The 27,440-nt window shown below is 37.9% G+C and overlaps 1 protein-coding gene across 4 annotated transcripts in view; it reads left to right on the forward strand.

Moving 5' to 3' along the window:
- Positions 1–1,151: 1,151 nt before the first annotated feature.
- LOC136858504 (rab-like protein 6) overlaps positions 1,152–27,440 on the forward strand; it is a 124,320-nt gene continuing 98,031 nt past the window's right edge. The window contains exons 1-3 of one of the 4 annotated variants that reach the window (XM_067138098.2): positions 1,152–1,310; positions 2,724–2,911; positions 14,446–14,552. In XM_067138098.2, coding sequence (XP_066994199.1) covers positions 2,782–2,911; positions 14,446–14,552 — 237 coding nt within the window. In that variant the 5' untranslated portion in view covers positions 1,152–1,310; positions 2,724–2,781. Of the gene's footprint in view, positions 1,311–1,344; positions 1,447–2,723; positions 2,912–14,445; positions 14,553–27,440 lie in introns of those variants that run through there. The other 3 variants (XM_067138095.2, XM_067138096.2, XM_067138097.2) reach the window with 3 other exon arrangements.

Genomic DNA, 27,440 nt, shown 5'->3' on the forward strand with positions numbered 1-27,440 from the left:
TCCTAGGCCTTTCCTATCTCATCGTCGCTATAAGACCTATCTGTGTCGGTACGACGTAAAGCAAATCAATTTTTTAAAGGAAATTTTGAGAAGATTGGTCATTGTTATCAGATTTGGATTCTCAGGTGAGTCGAAAGTGAAGTACAACCGTTCGGGACTCGAGTCCAAAACGCAAATATGGGTGCGATCAAGCCTACGCTAGTGAGACGAGCAAAGTGATCGAAATGATCCCTTATTAGTCACTGAGCGGTGTTTCGTAGCTTACTGTATCTTAATTATGATTGTGGTTCGAACCCCAGTGTCGGCAGCCCTGAAAATGGTTTTCCATGGTTTCCCATTTTCACACCAGGCAAATGCGGGGCTGTATAATTAATTAAGGGCACGGCCAGTTACTTCCAACTTCTAGCCTTTCCCTATCCCATCGACGCCATAAGACCTATCTGTGTCGGTGCGACGTAAAATAACTTGTAAAAAAATATGATTGTTTCTTTTGTGACTTCCTGCTATGGCCTCACCTGTGGAAATTACATGCGTTGTCACTTATCGGTCAGAAGGTTCGTGTTAGACTCAATACAATTTAAATGTAGGTTCCAACATCATCATCATCTTCTTCTTTTTCTTCTCCTTCTTCTTCTTCCTGTAAATTGTAAATATTGTTCTTGAGCGTTTTGGCCTATAATTTATTTTCATAGGTGAAGCCATAGAAGAAAATCGCCAACTTCCAGATAATTCTGTATAATTTACTGTAGGCCCCTATATGAAGCATTTAACTGGAAACAGGCTGTGGATTTTCGTTTCTTCTAGTTAATATGATGATTTTTTTTTTTTATCCCAATCGTTCAACATTTTCAGACAAACAAGAACAAACTTCCTACGAGATAGACTACGCAAAACTGAAATTAAAACTTTCTTCAGCTTATCCCAGTTCTTTCTGGGGTTGCTGGAGCCACGCAGGCTCATTTTGGTTTCAGCCGGGGTTTTGAAAACGGATGCCCTTCCTGACGCCACGTGATTTTTGGGATGGAAATCTCGACGCAGGATTGACGGGGATTAGCAGCTATGCCACTGAGCTAATCACGCCCCCCGCTGAAACAGAAATTAAAACTCGCGCCATATCTGTCAAATGTATACTCGCCGATAGATGGGAGGCTGGTATTTACCTTTACAATGCGGGTAGACTCCTTCATTTATTTCCGTAAACTAATGAAAAAATGAAATTGACATATGGCATTAGAAATGAACACAAGTCGGTGAACTTGTAGAGTGTTATTAAAGGGGTCACGTAAATGAGAGCAAAGTAAGCCACATTAGTAAGTATTTTCATTTGTTGCTTTGTTACTGAGCGTTGACGTAGGCTTTATTTATTATAGTTTATTAATCCTGTTTGACATTTATTGGCATGAAAGCAAATGTTGATATATTTGTAGGGCTTCGAATAACACTCGTGTATGTATAAGGCAGATAATATCGTGGAGAAATTACTAAGCATACTGGATGACAGTTTTTATAAATTGTAACCCTTGTTTGGCCTGTGATATCATCGACGTAATGAAGTTCAACTTAAAGTATATATTTATTTTATGTCCCCTGAATGATGAACGTAACTTGAGGATGTGACAAGTGATTTTTTTTAAAAATACGATCTTAATAGTGTTTGCTTTCGTATTCATATATGAAGTACCGTATGTTTTAGTAAACCTAGAGTGATGCATTGTCTTCAGTTTTATTGAAGAATGAGTACCGATTGCTATCAATAGACTCGTGTTTTAATATTTTATGGTACCGGTATACATTTGTTACAATTGATTTGGGTACTAGAGGGGTAATTCTGCCTGACTGGATCTCTTAGCATCGACAGAAAAAATCCTGTTTACTCCCTTTCCGTGCTCTAAAATCCTGATACAGACTTTTTTTTATGCTTGTGGACTAAAATTTAAAGTGTATCTTTTAGTAACTTATATGTAATTGGTGAACGGAATATCTAGATTTGAATTTTCATCTCATACAGCTTTCTTTATTTCAATTCAGAGGAGACATATGAAGTATGTAGGTAACATTCCTTTAATCACTCTACACTGACTTTCTTTCAAAGTACGATACCTCAACAACCCATGTGGCCCATCGGTGGATACAGAGTGGGTCTCGGCCCAAAAGTGGCCACGGCTGGTCTGTGGTCCAACAGCTCTGCGCTCCGACTGGCCAATTTAGTAGAGGAGGGGTAGCCACGGCTCTACCGTGGCTCTACGACTCTGCATTCGGAAGACGGTACAGGGCTAGACCTCACGGCTGGCCCCAACTGTTGGCTGTCTGAGAATGGTTTTCTGTGGTTTTTCCACTCTCCTGTACTAAGGTGAATGCAAAGACAGTTCCTAGTATAGGCTATGGCCACCAACCCTCTCACCTTCTCCGTGCATCTCCTTCACCGTCACAAATCTCCCGGCCTGAGAGGCGACGTTACTGTCTAGGAGGCCTGCTTCCCCCTTCGGGGGACGAATGACTACGTTTTAGTAGTAGTAGTAGTAGTAGTAGTAGTAGTAGTATGTGGTCCTAAGCACAGAAAATACAATTTTAAAAATTACACATAAATAATGAGTTTAATTCATCTCATTTGGATACTGTATGTATGTGAAAGTGGTTTCAATCTATGAAAAAGTGATCTGTAAAGAATTTTAAAACTTGTTCTAACATGGTAATGACACCAATTCTTTCATTTTCTCTTCCAGGTTATCAAGAAGGACCATGCAGGGGGTATAGCAAATAGCAAAAGGTAATCACACCGCCATGCTCACAGCCTTGAAGCAACGGCTGACTGGCAGAGGAGATGGCCCGTCTTCAAATGCCCAGCGGCCGAGTCATCAGACTATGTCCCACAGCCTACAGAGAAAGTTTGCCAGAGGAGTGCAGTATAACAGTATGTAGACTTAATAAATCTCAATAGCATTTCTTTTTTTTTTTTTTCCAGTGAACAATATTGTACTGTTGTTGCATTAATACCTCTCCATTATTCTCTCCCAGTTGTTACTTTATTGAAGCAAAGTACAGTATAATATCTGCAGTCGTCTGCTGCATGTTAATGATGTTCACCTTCACGCCATCCGAAACCTTGAAGGCGAGAAGAAGTCGATACTCAACAACCTTAACAGTACCTAACCCATGAACAGGGAGGAAAATAGGAAAAGTTCTAAAGGAAAGGGCCTTCGACACACCGTGTTCATATTCTCTGAAAGGAAAAGGAGTTGCTGTGTATGCTGATCACCTGAAAACTAACCATTGAATGAATTCGGTATCTGTCCAAAGAGTGTGCTACAAAGAAATAACCAACACCGTAATGTCAGATCATCTGTAGCCAACGCATTAAGCAAACTTAAGTGGCAAGCAGGTCCACTTTGTGTCTTCCACCAGATGTACTTTCGGAGAGTTGATGTTGTTGCCGTCAACCGCGGTACACACACAGCTATAGTGATAGGCTTTACAGTTACACTTTACTTCCTCGTTTGTATTTTTAGGAGGGTGAAAATCATTCAGAAATGATGTAAAACAATACTTAAAGTAGATGAGAGGAGAGATCCTTCATTTATGTGCTAGACACCCACCGTGCCATTCCTAGAAGTATTCTTACTTGTATAGAAGGATTAAAACCGACATTATGTCAGGCTCTGAAATGCAACCATTTCCTGTGATGGATGCAGACAGTTCCTATTGTTTCCGATAAAGCTCGCATCATGTATGGCCCACTGCTACCACATTCTGTGAATATAATGAAACTGTGGAGCTTGAAAGTTTTGTGTCATGGTGTGTGCCAGATGTAGTTGTAGTTGCAGTATCTGCAAAATAAACTATCCAGTGGTCTTGTCACTAACCAATACTATCACGGGTGATACTAGAGGCCTCTAGGTCTTTCACCCTTTTTCTTACCCCCAGCCCAATGGTTTTGTCACTAGCCGGACCTAATCAATCAAACTAGCGAGGCGTATCTTGTATTCCATCATGTTCTTGTCACTATAGCCTGACCCGAGTTCCTTAGTTGGCAGACCCCCTGCGGGTGGGGGACGCGCATGTAGAGTACACCCGCGGTATCCCCTGCCTGTCGTAAGAGGCGACTAACAGGGGCCTGAGGGGCTCTCAACTGGGGAGTGTGGATTGGTGACCACGGGGCCCTTAGCAGAGTCTTGGCATTGCTTCCACTTTTTTGTGCCAGGCTCCTCACTTTCGTCTATCCTATCCAACCTCCCTTGGTCAACTCTTGTTCTTTTCCGACCCCGACGGTATTAGAGCATTCGAGGCCTAGGGAGTCTTTCATTTTCACACCCTTTGTGGCCCTTGCCTTTCTTCATCCGTTACTTCATCTTTCTTCTTCTTTTTTCTCTCTCTTTACCCCCTGTGGGTGGGGGACGCAGACGAATAATACACCCACGTTATCCCCTGCCTGTTGTGAGAGGTGACTAAGAGGGGTGACCAAAGGGATGATTGAATTAGAACCATAAAACTACTTTTGATTCGTACCATCACGCAGGGAACACCATGGGTTGCCTGTACTTGCGAGTAGTACCACTATATTAGGTACGAAATAGGTTTGTGATTAGTAGCAGCAAAGAGTAGCTTCTCCTGTGGGTTTCCAGTACCTGTGCGTCGTACCCATGTGAGCAACACCGCGGGTCTGGGTGTTGCCTGTGAGTTGTACCACTATATGAGCAACACCGTGGGTCTGCGTTGCCTGTGATTAGTACCCACTATGTGAGGAACACCACGGGAATACCAGCACCCGTGACTAGTACACCTAGGTGAGGAACCTCATCAGGTTGCGTTGGCTATGAGTGGCGCCATTGTGTGAGGAACACCATAGGTCTGCGTTACCTGTGAGTAGTACCATCTTGTGTGGAACACCGTGAGACTTCGCTACTTTTGATTAGTACCCCAACACGACAAATACCATGGTTTTACTTTACTCGCGACATGTACCATTCTGAGGGGCCTTAGACCTGGATTTTGGACCCCTTTAGACATCAAGCATCCTCGATTCAGGATTGTACTTCATAAGTGGTCCCTTGGTCAGTAATACTATTATTTATGATCTTTTTTGAGTCGGATCCACTGTGTTTTTGTTTGCTTGTTTTTTGTTTGTTTGTTGTTGTTGTTTTTTTTGTTCATGTCCATCCATTCGTGTCGTGCCATTTCGTCCAACTGCCATTTCATCCAAATTCCACGAACAGAGGCAGGTAGTTAACTCTCTACCGGCCCACTAGTGCTATTTCGTCCACACACCTATAATTGACAATAACTGTTTCATTTCAGTGCGTTCCTTGTTAGAAATAAGTAATTTTTTGATGTTTGTAATAATGGACGTTACTCGCTTCGCTCGTTTGCCACCAGTCAGCTATATTTTACAATGAAATGCTTATAATGTAAACAACATAGTGAGAATAAAAACAAATATTTTCACAAATCAGGTGATAATTAAAATATATCCAAAGTTGCATTACTAAAACATCTGTTTAAATAAATATCTTATCATATATCAAGCAGGAATATTTGTTTATTTTTCATTAAAATTACATATGGACTTTGAAGGGCTTTGAGGAGGGAGCTGTAAGGGAATTTAGGGAAATCATGTCCTTTCGAAACATCTAGGGAAAGTTCCCTTTATTTTGACACCTCAAACCTCAAGATCGGACTTATATAAAAAAAAGTCGTTTACTGGACAAAAAATTCCTAACGGAATTAAATATAAGATAATATACTCACTATTAACTGTGTTCCTCGAGACTGCTATGAAGTCACGTTCAGCCGATTTTCACATCACTATAAAGGTTTGATTAAAACACAAACCAGATCTGGCAATGGAAGAAGCAACCTCTCAGCCTTGTCAAGTTCTGTGTCTATTTACAAATATATACAGTGTATACAATGTATGCAGCAGGTAATGCGATATCCGACGATGCAAATCAGTAACTTTTTCCTTCCTCTTAATCCATTTTAATTATGTAGGAGACGTTTCTCAAAAACTTTTGAATGTCTACTGACTTCTCCAATTTTTCAATTGCTCTTTCTATTCTGTTGTCCATTACAATGTACTTGTTTCTCATCTTTAGACCTTCTAAATTTAGGTCAATCCTGATGATTTTCGTGTCAGAATAATCTTCTTCTTTCTTTATTGGCATAATTAGGTGTTTTATTCAAGGGTGTGGTTTGCCTACGACTGCATTCAAGCGATGGTTCCATCCTTCCACAGCGTTGTTGGTACGATGTCGCCTGCCGGTACAATTCCAAGCATCAATTGGGAAATGAGGGTTTTCTAACCACTGGTCAATGAAATAGTCAAAAAACTCATCGAGTTTCTCATGTGCTACAGCAATACTGTGGATGTGTAGCCAGCCTTCCTCCACATCTGTCTTCTTTAAAAAGGCCAGAGCAGCGCACATTCTTACGGAGTCTCGTATTTCCTGGCGTGTGTTGTAATCCTTGGCAAGCCCAAGGTTTTGTACATTCCTCCATAGACTTTGTGAAAAATGATAAAAGCACCCATGAAATTCTGCAGCAGGAAATACAGTGTTGATTGCCTCGATCACTCCAGCTTTGAAATCTGCGTTTACTGTCTCAGGGGACCAGTCTGGAATCACCTAAAGAATGGCGTTAAAGAGGCAAATGTAAGTTGGCTTTCTCTTGTCGGGAAGTAATGTGAAAACTACGGGGGTTACGTTTGATTCTTCCACAGTGCTTCCTAAATTTATATGGATGGTGTACAACTGAGAAAATTGTTTGCTAACGCTCTTAAAGGTGCCATCCATGAAAAAAAAAAATCTTATTTTCTTTTAATGCAGTTTTTCCTGTGGAACTGGCTAATATAAGTATCCACTCACTACCACAGTCGCCAGCTAGTAAGAAATTATTTCCATCTGCCATCTTCAGACTTTCTGAATCCAACTCAACTTCATCTCGATGATTGGGTTCAGACTGAATTCCCTAAGCATCCCTTCGCTGTCTATGCAGAGTAGAATTGCAGTTATATAATTGAGGAATTCTGGTAACTAGCTCAAATCCGGGTTGTAGAAGAGGTTTGAATTCAACGTAAAAGAATCTGAAACCAAAAGGAACTATACTATATGAATAAAATAAGAGTTCTGTCTGTACATTACTTGGAATAGTGAAATATTGGCATAATTTAATGTATTAAACACCATAGAAGCCAAATCGAACTTGATCTCAATGTCTGTCTGTGTGTCGAGCAAGACGTTGCTCGCAGAATGTAAACTCGCTTCGCTAGTTTACTTCCTTCGGCCTTCAGCCTCAGGATTTGTAAGGAGCTCAAACTCAATTTAAATGAATATATGCCCGTTTAAAAGCCAGTGGGCCGGAGTCCTAGAATCTAGGGCGTAAATATTGTCACTAATAAAAATATAAACCTATCTGTGAAATTGATTTATCGGTTTCTTTGTGGGCTCTCTTCTTTCCCTGTACCATAGCCTTGTGGACTTCCTGTGCAGCCACATCAGGAACACACGTATTATGGATTTCTTTAATAATTTCACGGTTTATAGTAAACACTTTTCCACTACAAGAACAGTTAACACAACACCACACAACTTCACCGCACTTCTTCTCATTCTTAACCGTATACCAATACCCGTTACGTAATAAACTAGTTTGGCCCCTTGTGGTGGTTGAAAACTCCATAATCAACAAAGATGTTAATTCATAGAGATCATTCGAACGAATGAAATCTCTGTTCATAAACAAAGGTGGGAAGGGGAGGAATGGAATTTCACAGCAGGGGTGGATGGGAAATCCCACAACCTGTGGTTGTGCACGTAACCGTTAACCTGCACTGCCTCAACCCTTGTCAACATTTCGTCTGGACGAGATGGCACTCATTAACTTGTGTAATAGTTTTTGAAACCGAGCTGGACGAAATGGCACGTTTTTCAAGGAAATTTGTTGCTGGACGAAATGGCACGTTTTTCAAGGAAATTTGTTGCTGGACGAAATGGCACTAAACCCATCCATTCATTTTTCATGACAATTTTTTTAAATTTTGGTCAGGGATGATTTTGAACTTTTTGTTGTCATTTTTTGTACCATTAGGGGCTGATGACCTTGATGTTAGGCCCCTTTAAACAACAAGCATCATCATCATCTTAGTTGGCAGCCTTGTATAGCACAGTATGAGACATTGTGTTAGATGCTCCTTCTAGATTCTTAACCTCTCTTTTGCAAACTAGTTAGTAAAGTATTACCGCTTTAAAAAGAATATAGGTCGGCTGCAGAAGTTGATACAGTACCGAGAAAAGAGACGTTTATCTATGAACTATGCATCCCCTACCTTGTTCAGCACTACAACGTATGACCAGACAGTTGGTCTGTAAGGAGGCTGCTATTCAGTACTTGGAACATCTTGAAGGAATGTGGAATTAGGCATAGCATTGTGGAAGACGTCACGATTGGTATAATCAAGGACTCTTTTAAGCATCCGATATCATCACCTGTACTTTTCATGATCCTGTTTCAGTCTTTTAGTTCATTTCTCAGTTTTTTAAACAGTTCATGGTTTGTTTTCCTATAGAATTACAGTTTATTTATAATTGTTATTTTTTGATTTTGAGAATGTTAAGATGGCATGCTGTGTGTTAGTCTTTCTATGAGTTTTTTCTAAGTATTTTTTGCTTTTTATCACCACTGTACTTTAAAATTATGTATAATATTATTTGGAATTCACGATCCTTGTGATCATACGCTGCTGAATGAACTGATGTTCTTGTTAAAATATAATCCACTTGAACCTCTCGTATGTGGACACCGTAGGTTCCGAGGAATAATGTCCATTACGAAAGGTGTCCACTGAAACAAGTTTGTAAAAAATAATCAAGCATTTTAACGGCAAAGAACATCCACCTCAAACATAAGCATATGTTTATTTTGATTGTTCTAAATCATTTCTGTTTGTATATTTCCATAGGAGATAATTCAAGTGATTTTATGTCCTTTACAAACATTAACTCACAGCTTCATGAAGTAATCATTAAGCTTTGTGTAAATTTACCACATGTTTCCGTAACTGCAATATTCTCAAAAATGGAATGAAGTCTGTTAAATGGTTTCATTGTGTTATCGCCATACTCGCAGTCCAGCGTGACACACAGGCTGCAGAAGTTGATACGGTACTGATAAGAGACATTTATCTATGAGCTATGCATCCCCTACCTCGTTCGGCACTACAATGTATCACTGCATCACTGACAGAACTACTTCTTGTTTTTCTTCTGCCTCATAGTCACTTTTCGTTCCTGATTCGGGCTCAGTAAAACAAAAATAAATAGTATTCAGAATGCTCCTTTTGTGCAACTAGTGAAGGCTGCTGGGTATAACTAGAAATATTTATGAAGTGCAATGAATTAAATTAAAGCTGAAAATTTAAGTTAAAAGACCAAGCGAGTTCGCCATGTGGTTACGGGCACGCAGCTGTGAACATACATGCGGGAGATAGTGGCTTCGAACCCCACATATCGGCAGTCCTGAAGATAGCTTTCCATGGTTTCCCATTTTCAAACCAGGCAGATACTGGTGCTATACCTTAATTAAGGCCACGGCCACTTCCTTCCCACTCCTAGCCCTTTCCTCTCCCATCGTCGTCATAAGACCTATCTGTGTTGGTGCGATGTAAAGCGACTTGTAAAAAAAGGAAATTAGGTTAAAAGAATTAAAAACCATCACGAGAAGATAATGGATGATAAGTCGAAGTGCAAACGGATATATACCTTACGATACATGCAACATACATTTGCTGTATAACTTGATTCAACACAGAAAGCTTGCCATAAAATGCATCCTCAAGTTGCGACTGCCAGTCGCCCTAGAGGTCTCGAGGTAAGGAATATTATTTTCTTTGGCATCAGTATCATATGACAATCCAGCTGTCGTAGCTAGTCTAAAGTTCATATTTATTTTGAACCTCTACCTGTGCTTGTTCTTCGGCTGTAGAAATAGTGATGTCGCATTTTGCAAAGCATTTCCTGATTGTGGCTTTGCGGACTTCATTCCAGACTGTCTTTATTCACGAAACTGTGTCACCAACATTGATCGTTTTATTAAATTGAAAGCTGAGTCTGCTTCATCCATGTGTGCCACTAACGACCGTAAAACCTTTTTGCGATAGCCTAATTTGAATGCTTTAATGATTTCTTGATCCAATGACTGAAGATGAGTGGTATTGGGTGAAAGGAACCAGAGTTTTACATTTGAAAGCCGTATTTCTGGATGACAAGTAACATTATGTAGCATCAAATTCATGTCACGGTTCCTGGCCTTCATTTTGGAATTCAAAGCTAGGAGCCAATTCTCGAATACTGCTGATGTCATTTATGCCTTTGCATTTGCATGCCATTCAACACCAAGAACATTTAAGGCCATGTTTTTAAAGCTCCTTGGTCTTGAGGATTTACAGATTTTTAGAGGAATTTCCTTTTCACAGTGTGTGTTACAACAGAACTTGATGGTGATTCTTTCTTTTGATATTTTCCCAACCTTGCAACTTTGGTTTGGCAAAGTTAGTGCTTCTTTGGGATCGCCCTAAAGAGCAAACCAATCTTGTCAACATTCAGAATGTCGTTCAGTTCATTACTCTTCATTAACCTATTTTTCCAATCCGCTACTTTAGTCACAGACACAACACCACCTTCTCCACAGACTAGTTTGAAAGTAATGTTATGAAGTTTTCTAAAACAATCTAGCCACCCATTGCTTGCTACAGAATTCTCGACTTTCAGATTATTTGCGATTTCTCACTCATTTTCTTGTAAGATTGGCCCTCTCTCATGCTTGAGTACACTTGAACTACTCATATACGGCAACGTTCACTTCTGCAACATTTGACTCTCACTTCCTTTTAACTCCTAGATTCTTATTTTCCTCCCACTCATTTAAAATTTCATTTCTTTTCTTCACAGTAGTGTTTGTTTGAGTTTTCCCGCACTTGGATTTTTCAGCAAGCTTTCTCACTGAATGTCCTTTGGCACTTTCTATTACATTTCTTCTTATCTCGCATATACTGTAAGTCTTTTCCTTTTCAAGTTTACTACCTAACCTCTACAATCTGAGTTATGAATAGAATGATGCAGTCTGGGTAGAAAATCCCTAGGCAACTTGTGAGTAAACAGTCACTGGCAGTATTCGTGGGCAGTTAGATTTCTCAGAATATATACCAGTAGCTAGAACGTACGACGACCATTAAGAAAGGTTTGGAAAGAGAAATGTACAGAAGAATTAACTTCATGGATACTACAGCATTTCTATGTAGCTCTCATTTCATAACTCTTATTTCTGTTAATAAAATCTCATTTCATTCTCTCTTTCCTTGGACTCAAAATATTACAACCATACAAAAGGGATTTCTCCATGTCTGCAGAATTGTTTTAAAAGAAAGGATGACATGGTCCGGTGTAAAAAAGTGTCTTGTAATGTATAAAGTCATTGAGAGTGGGCCAATGTTACAAGAAAAAGCACGAGAAATCGCAAATAATCTGAAAGTTGGTTATATTATGTGTTATGTTTATTAGCAAGTAAATCCATGTTAATGATTTTGAATAAGAATGCAGAAATGAATTAAGAAGTACCTTGTAAGACATTATGTTTAGTGATAAATAAGAACCTACTAAAACGTCTTGAGTGGCGACAACACTGCCTAAATTCAGAGAATTCAAATAAGAATAACCTAACCCACTTTCCAGATGTTTAGCGTACCGGGCGAGTTGGCCGTGCGGTTAGGGGTGCGCCGCTGTGAGCTTGCATCGGCTTCAAACCTCACTGTCAGCAGCCCTGAAGTGTTGGTTTTCTGTGGTTTCCCATTTTCATATCAGGCAAATGCTGGGGCTGTACCTTAATTAAGGCCATGGCCACTTCCTTCCCACTGGTAGGCCTTTCCTATCCCATCATCGCCGTAAGACCTATCTGTGTCGGTGTGGGTTCTTGACATTTGAGTTCATAAACTCCTGATTTAGAGAAAAGATCTTTTCTGTTTAGGTTGCATTCGCTGATGTGTCTTTGCAGCATGTTGTTTCTAAGAGAAGTTCATTAAGATAAGTTCCAGAGTGTGATATGATAGAATCTGATGATGATCTTTCAAGAACGAAACATGTCATTCTATTTTAATTAAGTTGTTTCTTTTTCAAGTGTAATACTGTTACCATTTTATTTTTTTATTTTTATTTTTTTCCAGATAGCTGTTCAAGAAATTTTCAGAATTCAGAGCAAATTCTGGCTTAACATGGAATAGCTACTTTTGTCCCTCTAGATTTATTTCTTAAAATTAATTTTAACAGACTGAAGAGCCTAAGAGCCTAATAGTTTTAAAAAGTTCCTTTTTTTTTTTTTTTTTTTTTTTTTTTTTTTTTTTTTTTAATCTTGCAAGAGTGTCAACCTCTTTCTGTAATTTTTGAAGGCATCATTTAGGCAGTTTGTAGCATTCTCTTTCTGTAGTTTTCAAAGGCTTCACTTAGATAATTGTAGCAATTTCCCTGTTGTCAACTAATTTTCTTGGAGAACAAAAGAAAATAGCTGCTGTATCATTTGAAATTAAGACATTTAATTTGATGACATTATGTTGAGTCTTTCCAGTAGGGAAACAAGCTCTCAATTATCTAGCGTTAAGCATACAAAGTGATTTAGCTTGAGAACCATTGCTGAACTTGGTGAATGTAAAGATGTTCCTTCTCAACATAAACACACAGAAAAATATATACAAGTATATTGAATTCCTGCTGGTAAAATATGACAATGTTTCCAAAGCCATATTCCCATCACCAGTCATAACTAGGTTCTGTGCAGTTATCTGCATTCAAGAATAGAGAATGTCTGTGAATTCTTCAAGAACAAAAGTTTCCAGACCCAGTACCATTCATAAAAATATCATATCAGAAAATTGTAAAAAGATTCATAGCAGAAGAAAGATAAATATTCAGAAAAGTTATATTTGTGCTGGAGTTGGGTTGAAGAAATGAAAAAATAATGACCTGACTACCTGATTGTTAGCTGTTCAAGAAATTTTCAGAATTCAGAGCAAATTCTGGCTTAACATGGAATAGCTACTTTTGTCCCTCTAGATTTATTTCTTCTTTAAATTCATATGTTTTGCTGCATGTTCCAGTCTGCTACTCTCTTCATATTTGGGAGATAGTAGGTTCGAATACAACCATCTGCAGCCCTGAAGATGGTTTTCCATGGTTTCCCACTTTCACGCCTGGCAAATGCCGGGGCTGTATCTTAATTAAGGTTACAGCTGCTTCATTCCCAATCCTAGTCCTTTCCCATCCTTGCATTGCTGAAAACCTTCAATTAACCCTGAAGAGGGCGCGTCATGGTCTTTTCGACTGAGTTCAGAGATAAATGTTTATAGTTCTTAACGTAGCAGGCCGCTAGGTTCCATCCCCTCAATACCTTAGACTCATCCATTATCAGTGTGCGTAAAGAATTCACCCCTCATGCTCCTCAGTTTCAGCCTGAGTACATTGTTTGACGGACCCGGTCTAAAACTCCTGGCGCGCCCCATTACGTATGTATGTTTATGGGTTAAGTTTTACTTTATTTTTTCAGTTAATATACCAAGAATGTGTCAGTTTTGTTTGATTTTCATGTAAAATAGTCCCTTTGTATATAGTGAAGTCCAACGCATCATGGATAGAAACAGGAAAAGAGAAATCGAAAGACTTATAAAGAGCATTACTCAGTTTCTCGCACAAGCAACCATTGGCTAATGACTTTGTTTTTTACTATCTTGAATAATACTCAAATTAATTTATGTATTATTTACAAGCATGCGAAAGGTAACTTTGACATTCAAAGGCGTCATTATTTGAAAGATGTAACCAACAGCTATGCGTGAGATATTTGCAAGACCGGTATTCAAACTCTCCCAATGGGGCTAAAAAAAGAACATTCGCTAAATGTTAGGATTGTGTGAAGAAGAGCAGCCCTCTCTAGCTCTACAAGAACTAGAAGGGCCTGGAAGATGCCTACTGCAATACAAAAATACCAAGGGAAAAACCAAGACTAGATGCTGTGTATGCCAGTGACATATCTACAAAGAACACTCAGCAGTGACGTGTTCAATGCAGTACGGAAAGTCAAGAATCTAGTGATGAAGCAGAATAAACATCAATTTTTGTTTAACATCCGATTTTTTTAATGTCAAAAAAACCTTTTAACATTATTTACAAGTTTGTGCAAAGTTATTTAGTAATTCTGTAACATTAAAAATAGTTTTTGCTTAATTTGTGCTATTTTTATCATGACCCAGTATAAAACACCGTTTTTGTCTCCTCATGGGAATATTTTTATTGCCATAGATGGCAACTTGCCTCCAGGGTTAAACTGCTAGCAAAAAAACATTTCCATATTGAATTCTTCCTCCACTCACTTCGACTATTTATTAATTATTATGTTATTTTCTGTCGGTTTCAGTGAAGATTATCATCAAAGGTGACCGTAATGTCGGTAAGACTTGTTTATTTCAAAGGCTCCAAGGACAAAAGTTTGTGGAGGAGTATATTCCTACTGAAGAAATTCAGGTATTTATCTCCTTCATTTACTTGTTACTGATCTACACATAGTGTGCTAAGTTTAAGCCTAAAGAAGATGCAAATTGATTATGTAAAATTGCAATTCTGTATTCAGCTTGCCAACACTTTATTGTTGGATGAACTAGTAAATAAGTAGGGCTTATATATTTCCTGATGAATTTCAGGTGGGTATATAGTTTTTTCTTCTAGCCTATACATTTTTGTAGATGGTTGCCGAATCGTACGTCCTCTTAAAACAATAGTCATCATCACCACCACCACCTATTCAGTTCATTGTATTCATTTTATTCAGCCCTATGAATATCTTCATATCTTTAAACTAAATATAGTTGTAACATTGTTTGTAGAGTGGCCAGTAATTATGTCAATTCAGATTTTTTCTATACCAGCTGCCTCTGTGGATCAGTGGTAGAGTGTCAGCCTCTGGATCCCAAGATAGTGGGTTTAAATCCAGCAGAGGTAGTCAGATTTTGGAAGGGCGGAAAAAAAGTCCACTGTACACATCATGTCATATGTTTTTGGCATGTAAAAGATCTCTGGTGACACATTTGGTGTTTACGTGACATAATTAATTAAAACTCAGCCATAGATGCCCAAGAGAGATTTGATTTACTCTGCCATCTAGTAGGCCTAGAGTAAAACAGAACGTCGAAATTTATAAGCTGGCAACCAGATGGCGTCAAATTAAAATAGCTGAGGCCATAAGATTTTTATTTTATGTTTCTGTACCAAGTGAGTCAGCTAGTCCTTATTATGTAGTTTTACATCACTCATTCTCTACATTTGAAGTAAAAACATTAGTCCTATCTGCTACTCAATACTAGATAATAGATATCTTTGATGGAAGCTCTAATGGAAGAGATTACTCTTCTTTGTCACTCATTTAGGAATAGTAAAACTTGGATGCGCTCTTAAAAAGAGGGACTGATTATCACATTATGTTTGCATCTTGGATCACTTACCACCATTCTTAAACTGTAACAGGTGTGAATGAAACATGTGTAGGCCTACTTCATAAAACAAAAACTAATCAGTAAAAAGTTTTAAGTTCACAAGTACAAGCATGACCAAAAGGAAGGAACACATTATCTTACGAGATTTTGCGGTGAGTAATACACTTTTCCAATAAAAGAGCACACATTTTTTGCTTTTAGAATGAGTTCAAAGTATAACATTGCCTTATTGCTGCTTTTCACTTTTCAAACATATGGCCAGGTGATTTTGTGCAAATAGAGAGATAATCCACCTGATAGCTGCCCCTATTAGAGAATCAAAATGTTTGGCTTCCTTATCAGTTCAAACGAACAATATTTCATTTCTTTTATCTGTTATTAGATGCAAGCAAGGTTTGGGTAATGATTTCAAGTTGTCATCAGTCAGATGGACTTTTTCTTTCTGATTTCAATAAAAAGAAATTTTTAAAAAAATCCAATACATGATATTTCAGGCCAGAGAGTGTAAATAGTGTCTAAGAGTACCCCGCAAATATTTCAGGACAGAATTCGCTATGGTCTGGATGATGACATCTGGGATTTTTGTTGTTATTAGGAAATCCAGCATCTTCTTAAGAATTGTCCCTCTTGTGACATAAGCCCAGTGACTTTCTGCTTTTTGATCTCATACTTCTAAGATCATCTGTGAATGGTTTATATATGGCAGTCTTCTCCTTTCTCAGTAATCGAGGCTGCTGTTCATTTTCCTGTAATCTTATAGTGGGATGAATCACCTTACTTCTGTCTTTTGCTTGGTCAATGACAATAATATCATCTTGTTTGTGAATCTATTTATAGAAAGACTTACAAATTTTTCATAGACCTCCAAGCGGTGGAGTTTACGGAGGCCTCTAGCAGTGGGTTAGCAAACTGTATTGTGCCAATTGATTCTCATCAGCTTCCCCTTACAATAGAACCCAAATACATGAGATTAGATTTTGAACTAGTCACATATTCTGCAGTGGGATGGATTAAGGCTCCTTTCAGAGATAGATCAGACTGTAAGTAAGACTATAAATATTTTACTACTGAAGACCATAGCACAGGACAAGGTACCGTATTTCACCGCTTAATCGTCACCACTGTGTAATTGTTGCATCCTTCATTTTCAATACAAAAATCTGATCTTAAAATGTCATTGCACAATCGCTGCACATCCAAATTTTCTTCATCAATCTGTTTAAAAGTTAAATGGAACTGCAGTGTAAGTTGCATATAAATGCGCAATTTAAGTATGTATACGGGGTATTGGCAAGTTGGAAACACAATCACGTTTGTGAGATGTCGTACAACACATAAATAAATAATACTGGTATAGGTACTGCCCCCCAAACAACCTGATACCCAGTCAGTAGTCACGAGGTATCCTGAGATGGACATTTCGTAGAAAGCGACAGTTTGAAATTTGAAGCATTTTTTAAGAGGGTGGCTTTGGGAGGGTATTGGCAAATGACACAAAGGATCAAAATAGTCTACATTTATTTAGTATAACACATCATTAGATAAACCACAATAACAAAACTGAGTACATCCCTCAAAAATTTACATCAACACTCATGACATTATCATATCATTTAATACCCATTCCGTGCTTCACTAGAAATGATATCTGCAGTAAGGAAATACTGGAATAAAGAAAACAAAACAACCTTTTATCAATTTCTAATAAACTAAACTAAATCCTCTACAGTTTCACACACTCTGAATGTGCAGAATAAAATCTGGATATTTATAATTTCAAATGAAAAATTCTCCTAAAGTATTATTTACAAAAATATACATGGTGTGACCTTAATTATGCATTTAATACTTCTTTCATTCTGTGAAATTGATAACTGTTGAACTTAGTTAAGTATTCTCCATAAATTTCTTTAAATTAATAGTGATCTATTATCAACTTAACACCACCTTGCTTTAAGCTCTCACTTCTTTTTTTTTCCCCATCACATGAATTAACAATCTGTTCCATTTTAAATCATCAGTAAAAAATGTTTACTCACAATCAGGAACTCAGAAACTCTGAAATTTCCACCCTACTCTCTTAACTATGTTTCATTCATAAATTCATCTCTTGATCAGATAAATAATCCATAATCTCAATTGTACTATGTTAAATTTCTTAACTTTCTTCATAGTGAAATTTGTGAATTCAGGAATTTCACCCATTTACAAGTAAAATTTATACAACATATAATGTATTCATCGCACTTTTGTTGAGTATTTGGGGATTACTCGATGGATCATCTGTTGATTTAGCCATAAAATCAGAGAATGTACCATGATCTGTGATTACCTCCTAACTTATACCAAAATAAATTATGATCAAAATATGTTTTATCTCTCTTCACAAAATACAGAAATCCTTTCACAACACAAAATAAAAGTAACAACACAACATTGACCCAAAGCTTATTATAATTAAGAAATGTGTTACAATGACATGTACCGCTGTGCAAATATCAAGAAACTAAATACAGTCCAAAAACCTATACAGTACATAAGACATAGTTCAAAATCACCCACCAGTGGTACACAATTTGGTTAAAGGTTGAAGACCTTAATGTCATGGACCTCATCATCATCATTTCCCAACTCCAGTTTCCCGGGTGTGGTGTACAAGCGCTCCCCATCTCCTTCTGTTTTTATACATCTTCTCTTCCAGTACATCTTCCCATTTGTGTCCTCTCTCCTCCACATCTCATCTTACAGTCTCTATCCAACGTTTTCTTAGTCTTCCCTGTGGTCTTCTTCCTACGAGATTAAGGTAAAAATATTTTCTGGCAGGTCTTTCCTGTTCATTCTCATTATGTGCCCATACCGCTGAAGTCTGCATTTCTTTATGATGGTAATAGGAACCTCAGTACCAGCTACTTTCCTGTTCACTTCATTTCTGATCTTGTCCATTCTGGTAGTTTGGTTCATGGTTCTAATGAATCTCATTTCGGTTGCTTGGATTCTACTGAAGTCTTTGTTTAGTAGGGTACATGTCTCTAAACCGTACGTGAGGATTGGTACGAAGTAAGTGTGGTACATGATTGTTTTCGCTTTTTGTGGTATATTGCAGTCCCAGAGAAGATTTCTGACTTGACTTCTGTGCTTTCTGTGTCCTGCTGAGTATTTCCTGCCTGACAGTGTTGTCTTTCGAGATTGTGCTTCCGAGGTACTTGAAGTGGGAAACTGATTCGATTTTTGCTCCTTCCAGAAATATATTTGAGCTTGTTCCTTCCCTGACGATGGTCATTTCTACTGTCTTTGTTTTGCTCATCTTCAGTCCAAAATTTTGAATGTGTTGTTCCATTCATTAAGTTTCTTCTGAACTTCAGCTTCTGTCTCTCCCCATAAAAGCACATCATCAGCAAATACCAGGGCATTTGGTTCACTGTCCATTTTCTTGATAGATTTGATGACCTTGTCCATTACTATTACAAACAGGAATGGTGACAGAGCACTTCCTTGTTGGACATCTCTCTTTGTTTCAAACCATTTTGATCATCTGTTGCCTATCTGGACACAGCTCTAGCACTTCTGGTATAGCATCTCGACTTTGTCAGTTTAGTACTTTGGCACCTTTAGGTCTTCCAGACATTCCCATATCTTGTTTCGAGGAACACTATCCTATGCTTTTTCAATGTCCACAAATGCAGTCACAAGATTTCTTCTGTATTCCCAGTACTTTTCTGTCAGCATTTTTACTGCAAAGATAAGATCCACAGTACTTCGACCTTTCCTGAACCCGTGTAGTTCTTCCTCAAGCAAAGGTTCCACTATCTTCCTAAGTCTCATTTCTATGATCTTTTCCAGCAGCTTCAGTGAGTTTGTCATGCTACATACTATTGAAATTGAAAATAAAATTTTCAAAAGGTACTTATGTTAAGTTGATGGATGTTGGTTCAAATCTGGGCTCCTGCATTCTCTTTAGTGTGTTGGTAGTTTGGTGGCTTACTGATGGTAGTTTGGTGGCTTAGTGACGCATCACTGATGACGGCATCTGCTTCAGGTTAGTTGAGTCGGGTTCTCTTGAATTCTTCTTCATCATCATCATCAATGTCCCACTCCAGTCGCTCGGGTGTGATTTCATCATAGTACAAATTCTTAGTTTTTTGCGGTTGAAGTCCCCTTGTTGATGTAGATTTCTTCCTGCAGTTGAAACTGAAATGACACATTAACCATATGTTCCTCCTATGTTTAAGTCTGATAACCCTTCAATTGAAAGGGTACTTAATTTGCACTCTGTACTATCCTCTGCCTAACACATATATTCCGGCTACAACAGGAGCTAAGTGTTCTATGTAGAAAAATATTAAAAATATTCCCATCTAAAAATTCCAATCAGCACACTCCTTATACTTTAAAATGGCCATATCTGCCATATAACCTTCATTGAAGTAACTCCTATGTCATGTCGACACCAGTTTTCCGCAAACAAAGACAGCAATTTTATAAAAGTAGAAATGTGAAAGTACAAGTTCCAACAGAAATTTACGAAAGAACAAAGCAAACTCATACACGAGTGTCGTACGCTGCCTGAGTTACCCGGTAACTTGTATGTATGATCAGCATCAAAGAATCTTCAGAAAATCTTCCCGTCTCTCGCAACCGTATTCAGTTCGAGTCTCCTCTTCAACAATAAAATACAGAGACGTTAGCAGTCTCGCTTGCATGCTGTTCACCTCGCCGTCACATGATGACTCTCCACCAATGAGAAGTATTTAGTCTCCAGCACGCATCTCGCTCGTAACTTTGCTGCTGACCAGCTAATTCAAGGTTGCAAGTATATCTCCTATCACAGCTGATCTAGTCCCGCTGACGTCATGTGCTAAGCTCGGCACTCTTACATTTAATCCAAAATATATTGGTACAATACGACCAAGCAAGTGGCTGTACGGCTTTGGTCACGTAGCTGTCAGCTTGCATTCAGGAGATAGTGGGTTCGAACTTAACTGTCGGCAGCCCTGAAGATGGTTTTCCTTGGTTTCCCATTTTCATACCAGGCAAGTGCTGGGGCTGTACCTTAATTAAGGCTAAAGTCGCTGCCTTCCCACTCCTAGCCCTTTCTTATCCCATATTCGCCATAAGACAGTTGGTGTTGGTGCAACATAAAGCAAATGGTAAAAAAGAAGAAAAAAAGAGAGAGAGTACAATACTACACATGGCTTATCCGTAGTGTGACAACGTGGTCGCGAGACAATGAACAGTGTATTCATCAGTGACGTATTATGAGTTCTCCTTTGAAATATGTAAGGCTGTAAGTTATCGCTTATCGGCAATGTTGCCGGGGAGTACAGACATCACACAACACTTGTTTTCTAGTACGGCTTCCAAAGCCTTGCAACCAGGGGTGCACTGTTATCGGAACGCCCAGGCTAATGGCGACAAAATGAGTCTTTGAGAATCTAATTTACAAAAAATAAAGTTAATAATTGCCCATTGAAGTGGACTTCTCCATGTTATGAGGGTATGTAGGTTTCTCTCATTTTGTGTTTATTAGGTACTCCCGTGGAAGTATCAACTGCTCTGGAATGTTCAGATGCATGTGTGTGTTTGTGAGCGACTTGATTACTTTTGACATGTGTGCATGAGAATTTAAGTTTTAATTATTATTTTTTGTGGTGTTTAGAAATATTTTGTTCTTGAAAACAATAATACTGAAGAGTTACGAACAATAATTTACATAGCAACACGTTAACGTGCAAAGCATATATTTGTAATTATTAGTAATTATAGAAACTATGCCGTGGCCTTCAAGCTAAAGGTAGGCTAAATTGTCTTCGCAGAACAGCATGGTAACAGAGCTGTGGAAATAAAAGTTTCAGTGAGTGGAAACTTGGTGCGTGATTGGCGGAAATTAAAAGACAAGCTAAAAGACTCAACTATTCTAGACGCTCATTTAGATGTCCGGAAACAGGGAAATGTCCAAAAATTGACAAAGAAATGTTTTTGTACGTCAGTGAAATATGTAACAACGGCTGCAGTGTATCACATGAAGGGTTACAAATGAAGTCGCAGGAGATAGTGCACGAACATAAAATTCGCATAACTCAGTTTAAGGCGAATCGTAAGTGGGTTATGAGGTTCATGCGATGACACAATCTGTTGGTGCGAAGGAGAACAACACTATGTCAAATATTGCTTGCTGATTACATGGACAAGATTGTAAATTTTCACTGACTTGTCTTAAGTTTGTGCCAGGAAACTTCATACTTACTTTCTCAAATCAGTAATGCTGATCCAGGTTCCAATCTTCTTCGATGTGCCTCGCAACAGTACTATTGCACTAAAAGGATCATGGAGTGTATATTTTATGAAAATCAAAGGTATTGAGAAATTACGATGCACTGCTGACATAATAAAGTTGCCGCCTTACATAATTTTAAAGAGGAAAATGCCTAATCAAATAGTTTCCCCCGGAATTCATGTATGAGTGCAACAAAAAGGTTGGATGACTGTAGAACTTCTGCTATACTGGGTTAAAGCTGTATGGGATAAGAGACCTGATGCACTAGTAAAACAGTTGGCTCTGCTTATTTTAGATAGATTCCAAGGACACCTCATGAATGAAGTGAAGCTACTTCCCACTTACGTCTATTTTATGAGTGGATGATGAGTGGCGATCAGCAATTGATGCCCGCTGGAAATATTAGGCGCCTATCCTTCAACTTATTATCTTTATGAGCAATAAAGATTTGGGACTAGTCTGAACTAGTCTCCAAGAGCTTCAAAAAGACTTGGACACACTAGACAGATCCAAAGATAATGCTCTGTGGCACAGTGACGAAGAATCTGATACTGGTGTGAGCAAGGACAAGGGCAGCACGTCAGATACCGAAACCAGCAATAGCGAGACACAAGATTTTGAGTAATCTATTTGCCAGGAAGTCTGTATTTCATAATAATGCAATAATTTTTTTGCTAGTGTAATATTTTCACTTTAATGCTCCGATTAACCATTTCCCGCTCATAGCGCCCGAAAGCGCCCGACTCTTCACTTTGCCTTCCGGTCCTTAGCGCCCGAAAGTGCCTGGCTGCATTATCTGCACACCTACGCGAGTTATGCGATAGTTTTTTTGTTTTCATCGGCTTTGAAGTGTTTATGAGGCATTTATGAACACAAAGTACGATCTACATGGCTTAGGAAATGAAAGAAGAGCGATAATCTGTCTTGACGTCGCCTAGGAAACGGTCTTGAACTTTCGCAAGCGCGGGACAGCTGTTTCGTTCGTAAACATGACGGGATTGAATACTGCGGATATTGAAACTGAGCTGAATATAGGCGACGAAAGTGACACAGAATCATTGAGTAGGGGTAGAGGTGATTATTTAGTGAGGGAATAACATATCAACGAAGATCATTTTAGTGATAACAATGATGTAAGTGAAAACGGATATCGAGAATTCGGACCTAATTTTTGACATATTATGTTAGAAGGAGAAACTATTCAGTGAGATAGCCACTCGCTTATATATCAATGCAGCATTGAAACAGGCATATTCCGGAAACATAGATACAGAATATGAAGACACTTGCTCAAGGGAAATAGAAGCTGACATACAGTATACATTCCACTTCCAGAATCACGCAGTTATTGGTTTAGATGGATTCACGCAACATGAGAATGTGACAAATAGAGCCTACCTTTGTGTCGAGTACACAATTGGGAAGGGGTGGAGGTTTGAAACAACAACCTTATGACTTAATGAATATGGAAATGGATGTGATGGTATGTTTTTTTAATTGAAAATTTGAATACATTGTGATCAACAGTTTTTATTATATTTAACTTTTTCTGAAACAGTGTGCTCTGCTTCAATTTTTCCTAAATAATAGGTTGAAATCTGGTGATAAGCGGACTGAAAATGTGGGCGGGAAAGGGTTAATGACAAGTCCCTTTTAATTTTCAGATTGGAGAAACGTTCACTGAACTGTTGCATATAAATTATGAATTTTGTTTTGAACTATTTTAATTATTTTGATGTATATATGCAATTATTACATGCACCTTAAACTTGTATAAAATATAATTTAGTTATAAATTATTTTCAGTAATACAAATACTGGTATTAAAATATTCTTTGTGTAGTGGTCACACCCTACTATTTTTTCAAAAATGTTGGTATAAAAAGTGATTATGCAGTGAAATACAGTACACAAAGTTTGATGAAGAGACAAGTTTGGGCTCTAAGGAAAATGTATACAAAACTCTGATTAACAAGTAGCAAAATATTTATGAACATGTACTCAAATAGACCTATTCAATACATGTCCACTAGGGGACAAAACATGTACCAGATTATTTAGCATGTATTGAATAGGCGGACCGCTAAATAGAATACAGTATTTGAGTACATATTCTTATTATTTCGCTACTTGATTTCTGATCAATATGGATTCTATAATGGAGCTTTTAAAGCTCATTACTTGTAACTCTTGTTGACTGAAATGCCTCCAAAATCGCAAACCCAAAAAGTACATACTGTATTGCACGGGAATAATCACGAGGGCGAGAACGTGTTAGGCTATGGCTAGTGGAGAGATGAATACACGACCTTTAGTACATTCCCCAGCCACCAACTTCCCAGTCCAGTGACAGCTGACAATGGTTTTAGAGCACTAGAGGTAAGCCTAAGTTAAGAATTTGTTATGCCTTTCAATAACCTACTACAGTATTTCATGCCTTGCTTTTCTTAATGTGAAAATTAAAAGTGATCATTGTACCAGTTGTAGCCTAATGTATAATGTACATTAATATTTCTTTCTTTTAAAGCAACACAGAAACTATAGTATGTACGTGTGTTGTTTTTATTTTAGGTTGCCCTAAGATTTGTTGAACAATGCGGTGAGTCAACGCCAGCTTACATCCTTCTAATGAAAAGATGATGGGACATGGCTACTCTAAAATGTTGGGAGGGATGCAAGAAACAAACAAAAATTACTGAGTTTTTCAGAATGACTGATTCATAGTATAGCCCTATATTTATGTACTGTAATAATCCTAAAAATGTAATTTTAACTTTAATAAAGAACATAAGTGTAGCCTACAGAGAGAGTTTTGAATTGAATAACAATGTTATTTGTTTTCACATCCCACTAACTACGTTTTTTGCGGTTTTCGGAAATGCTAAGTTGCTGGAATTTAGTCCCACTGGAGTAAAGCTACGGACACAAGGCTGAAGTATTTGATTATCTTCAAGTACCACCTGGATCGAACCTGCCAAGTTGGGATCAGAAGCCCAGCACCTCGACCATCTGAGCCACTCAGCCCGGCAGTTATCAATTTGTTTGGCCTTCAAAATATTTCAGAAGTACATACTGTAATTAGATTTTTTAAAGTAATAGATGTTCATGCCTTAACCAAAAAAAAAAATCCTTATCCGGAATGGCTCCCCCTCCACTATAGTTTAGTTAATTGGGGTTGTGCTGTATTTTTATCCCAAATTTGTGGGAAGTATTATGTTATTCTCACATCCAAAGATTGGCTATTTGGATGAGCATGAAATTTTTTTTTTTTAGTAAGACTGGCTGCTGTACCTGTCATCGACAGGTTAGTTTTTACAGTTGCAGCAGTACTGTCATCTAATAGAGATGATTGATTGCAGTAGAGAAGTAACAACAGTCAGTCAGTGTAATGTTATTGTCGATTCGTTTTAGAGGCTGCTTTAACACATGAAAACATAATTTCTGGGAGAGCCTACACATTACTTTTCTTATTTGTTTGTAGAAAACTGAATTTTAAATACACATATTGGGCTTTATTTTTTGGTATGAATAGCCATTTAGCCATTATTTTGGTTTTTAGTAGATAAAACATGTGCAAGTTCGGTAAATACCCAACATTTAAACACATATATTGGCATACCCAGAGAAAAACAGACTGATCTAGTAAGAACAGAAAGAACCGAGTAAGTTGGCTGTTCAGTTAGGTGCACGTGGCTCTGAGCTTGCATTTAGGAGATAGTGGGTTTGAACCCCACTGTCGGCAGCCCTGAGGATGGTTTTCCATAGTTTCCCATTTTCACACCAGGCAAATGCTGGGGATGTACCTTAATTAAGGCCACGACCGCTTCCTTCCCACTTCTAGCCCTTTCCTATCCCATTGTCGCAATAAGACTTATCTGTATCGGTGTGACATATATCAGCTTGTAAATGAAAACAGTAAGGAATATGTCGAGGAGAGAGGACAAAATTGGGAGAAGGTTCTGAGAGAACAATGGTTCATGGACAAAGAGGAGGGGGGCGGGGAGGGGGGGCCTCGTACACCACACCTGGGCAACTGAGATGGCCAGTGATGATGATGTTGGGCTTTATTTTGTGATATGACTAACTATTTGGCCCTTATTTTTGTTATAATGGATAAAACGTGCAAGTTAAGTAAATATTATTTTTCATGGCTGTTTCTTAAAAGTTATCTATGGAAAAATGAGAGTAGTTTTGTATTTGAACCGAATATCTGAGAAATGAGACAGGATGAATACATAGTTAGCCTACTTAAAAAACTATATCTATTCATTGGAATAGTTGTTAAAAGTTTCAACTCTGTAACACTAAAAATATCTGTTTGTCTTCCAGTTGAAAGGTTTTTTAAAAAAATGATTGACTTCTTGACACTGTTCTAATTATTGTTGAATGTTCATTTCTTTCACTCCTTGCAGGTTGGCTGTTATTTATTTTGAGATTGCTTAATGTGCCCTAAATTGAGTCTGATGCGGAACTATGAAGCTGATTGCCGTTCACTTTTTGAGAAGGGAGCTTCGACTCAATTTCTGAAATGAAATGAGGAAATTAGGGATTTGTTTTTATAATGAAAACATGTGTCTTTACATAATAATGTATAACATGGTTCCATACGTTACTGTTGTTAAACTCCAATTCTATCAATTCTTTCAATAAGAAGATATATAGACAGGAAGGCCTCCCAATGGATGCTCCCGCTTCAGGCATTTTAGCCAATATTTATCTTGATTACCTTGAACATACCAAAATAATAGGACAAATAGAGGGTCTCAATTTATGGGTACACTTTGTAGACGACACTTTTGTAGTAATAGATCGAAGAGTGAACAACAGTGAAGATATCCTCAATAAATTAAATACACTGGATTCTAGAATCAAGTTTACAGTAGAAAAAGAACAAGAAGGTTCCATAAATTTTTTAGACATAAATATAACATGGAAAAAGGAAGAGTTTGTCTTCAGGATACACAGAAAACCCACTTTTACTCCCATTACAATAAAGAACTACTCATTGCATCCGGAATCACAAAAAAGGTCAGCTTACTACAGTTACATATACAGAGCATTTAATATACCCCTTACACACACGGAACGAGAAAAAGAACTGCTCTTTTTCCGTAAACAAGCCCAATACAACGGATTTCAACTAAATATGGTAAACAAAATAATCAGAAAATTCAAACAGAAGTTACAAACTAATCTAACACCCGAAATAAAAAAGAAAGATAAATACGCGGAGTTCACGTTCAACAACCCTTACTTATATACAGTAACAGATTTGTTTAGAAAATATAACTATAAGATCGTGTATTCAACCAGTAATAATACAAAGCAAAAATTCTTTAATTATAATAGTGTTAATTCCCTAGGAAAAAACAAACATTCAGAATCAGGAGTTTACAAATTGAAGTGTCATCAATGTGAAAAAACTTATGTTGGGCAAACAGGGCGCAGTTTTACTGTAAGATACTTAGAACATGTCAATGCTGAAAGGCATAAAAAAAATTCCGCGATGGGCCAACACATGAGTACAACCGGACATCAGTTCACAACTATAGAGCAGGATTTAACTATATTACGTAAAATAAACAAAGGAGCTCTTCCAAATACATTAGAAAATCTATATATTTATTTAGAACAAAAAAGTAATCAGGA

This window comes from Anabrus simplex, chromosome 1 (assembly GCF_040414725.1).
Source record: "Anabrus simplex isolate iqAnaSimp1 chromosome 1, ASM4041472v1, whole genome shotgun sequence".
Lineage (NCBI taxonomy): Eukaryota > Metazoa > Arthropoda > Insecta > Orthoptera > Tettigoniidae > Anabrus > Anabrus simplex.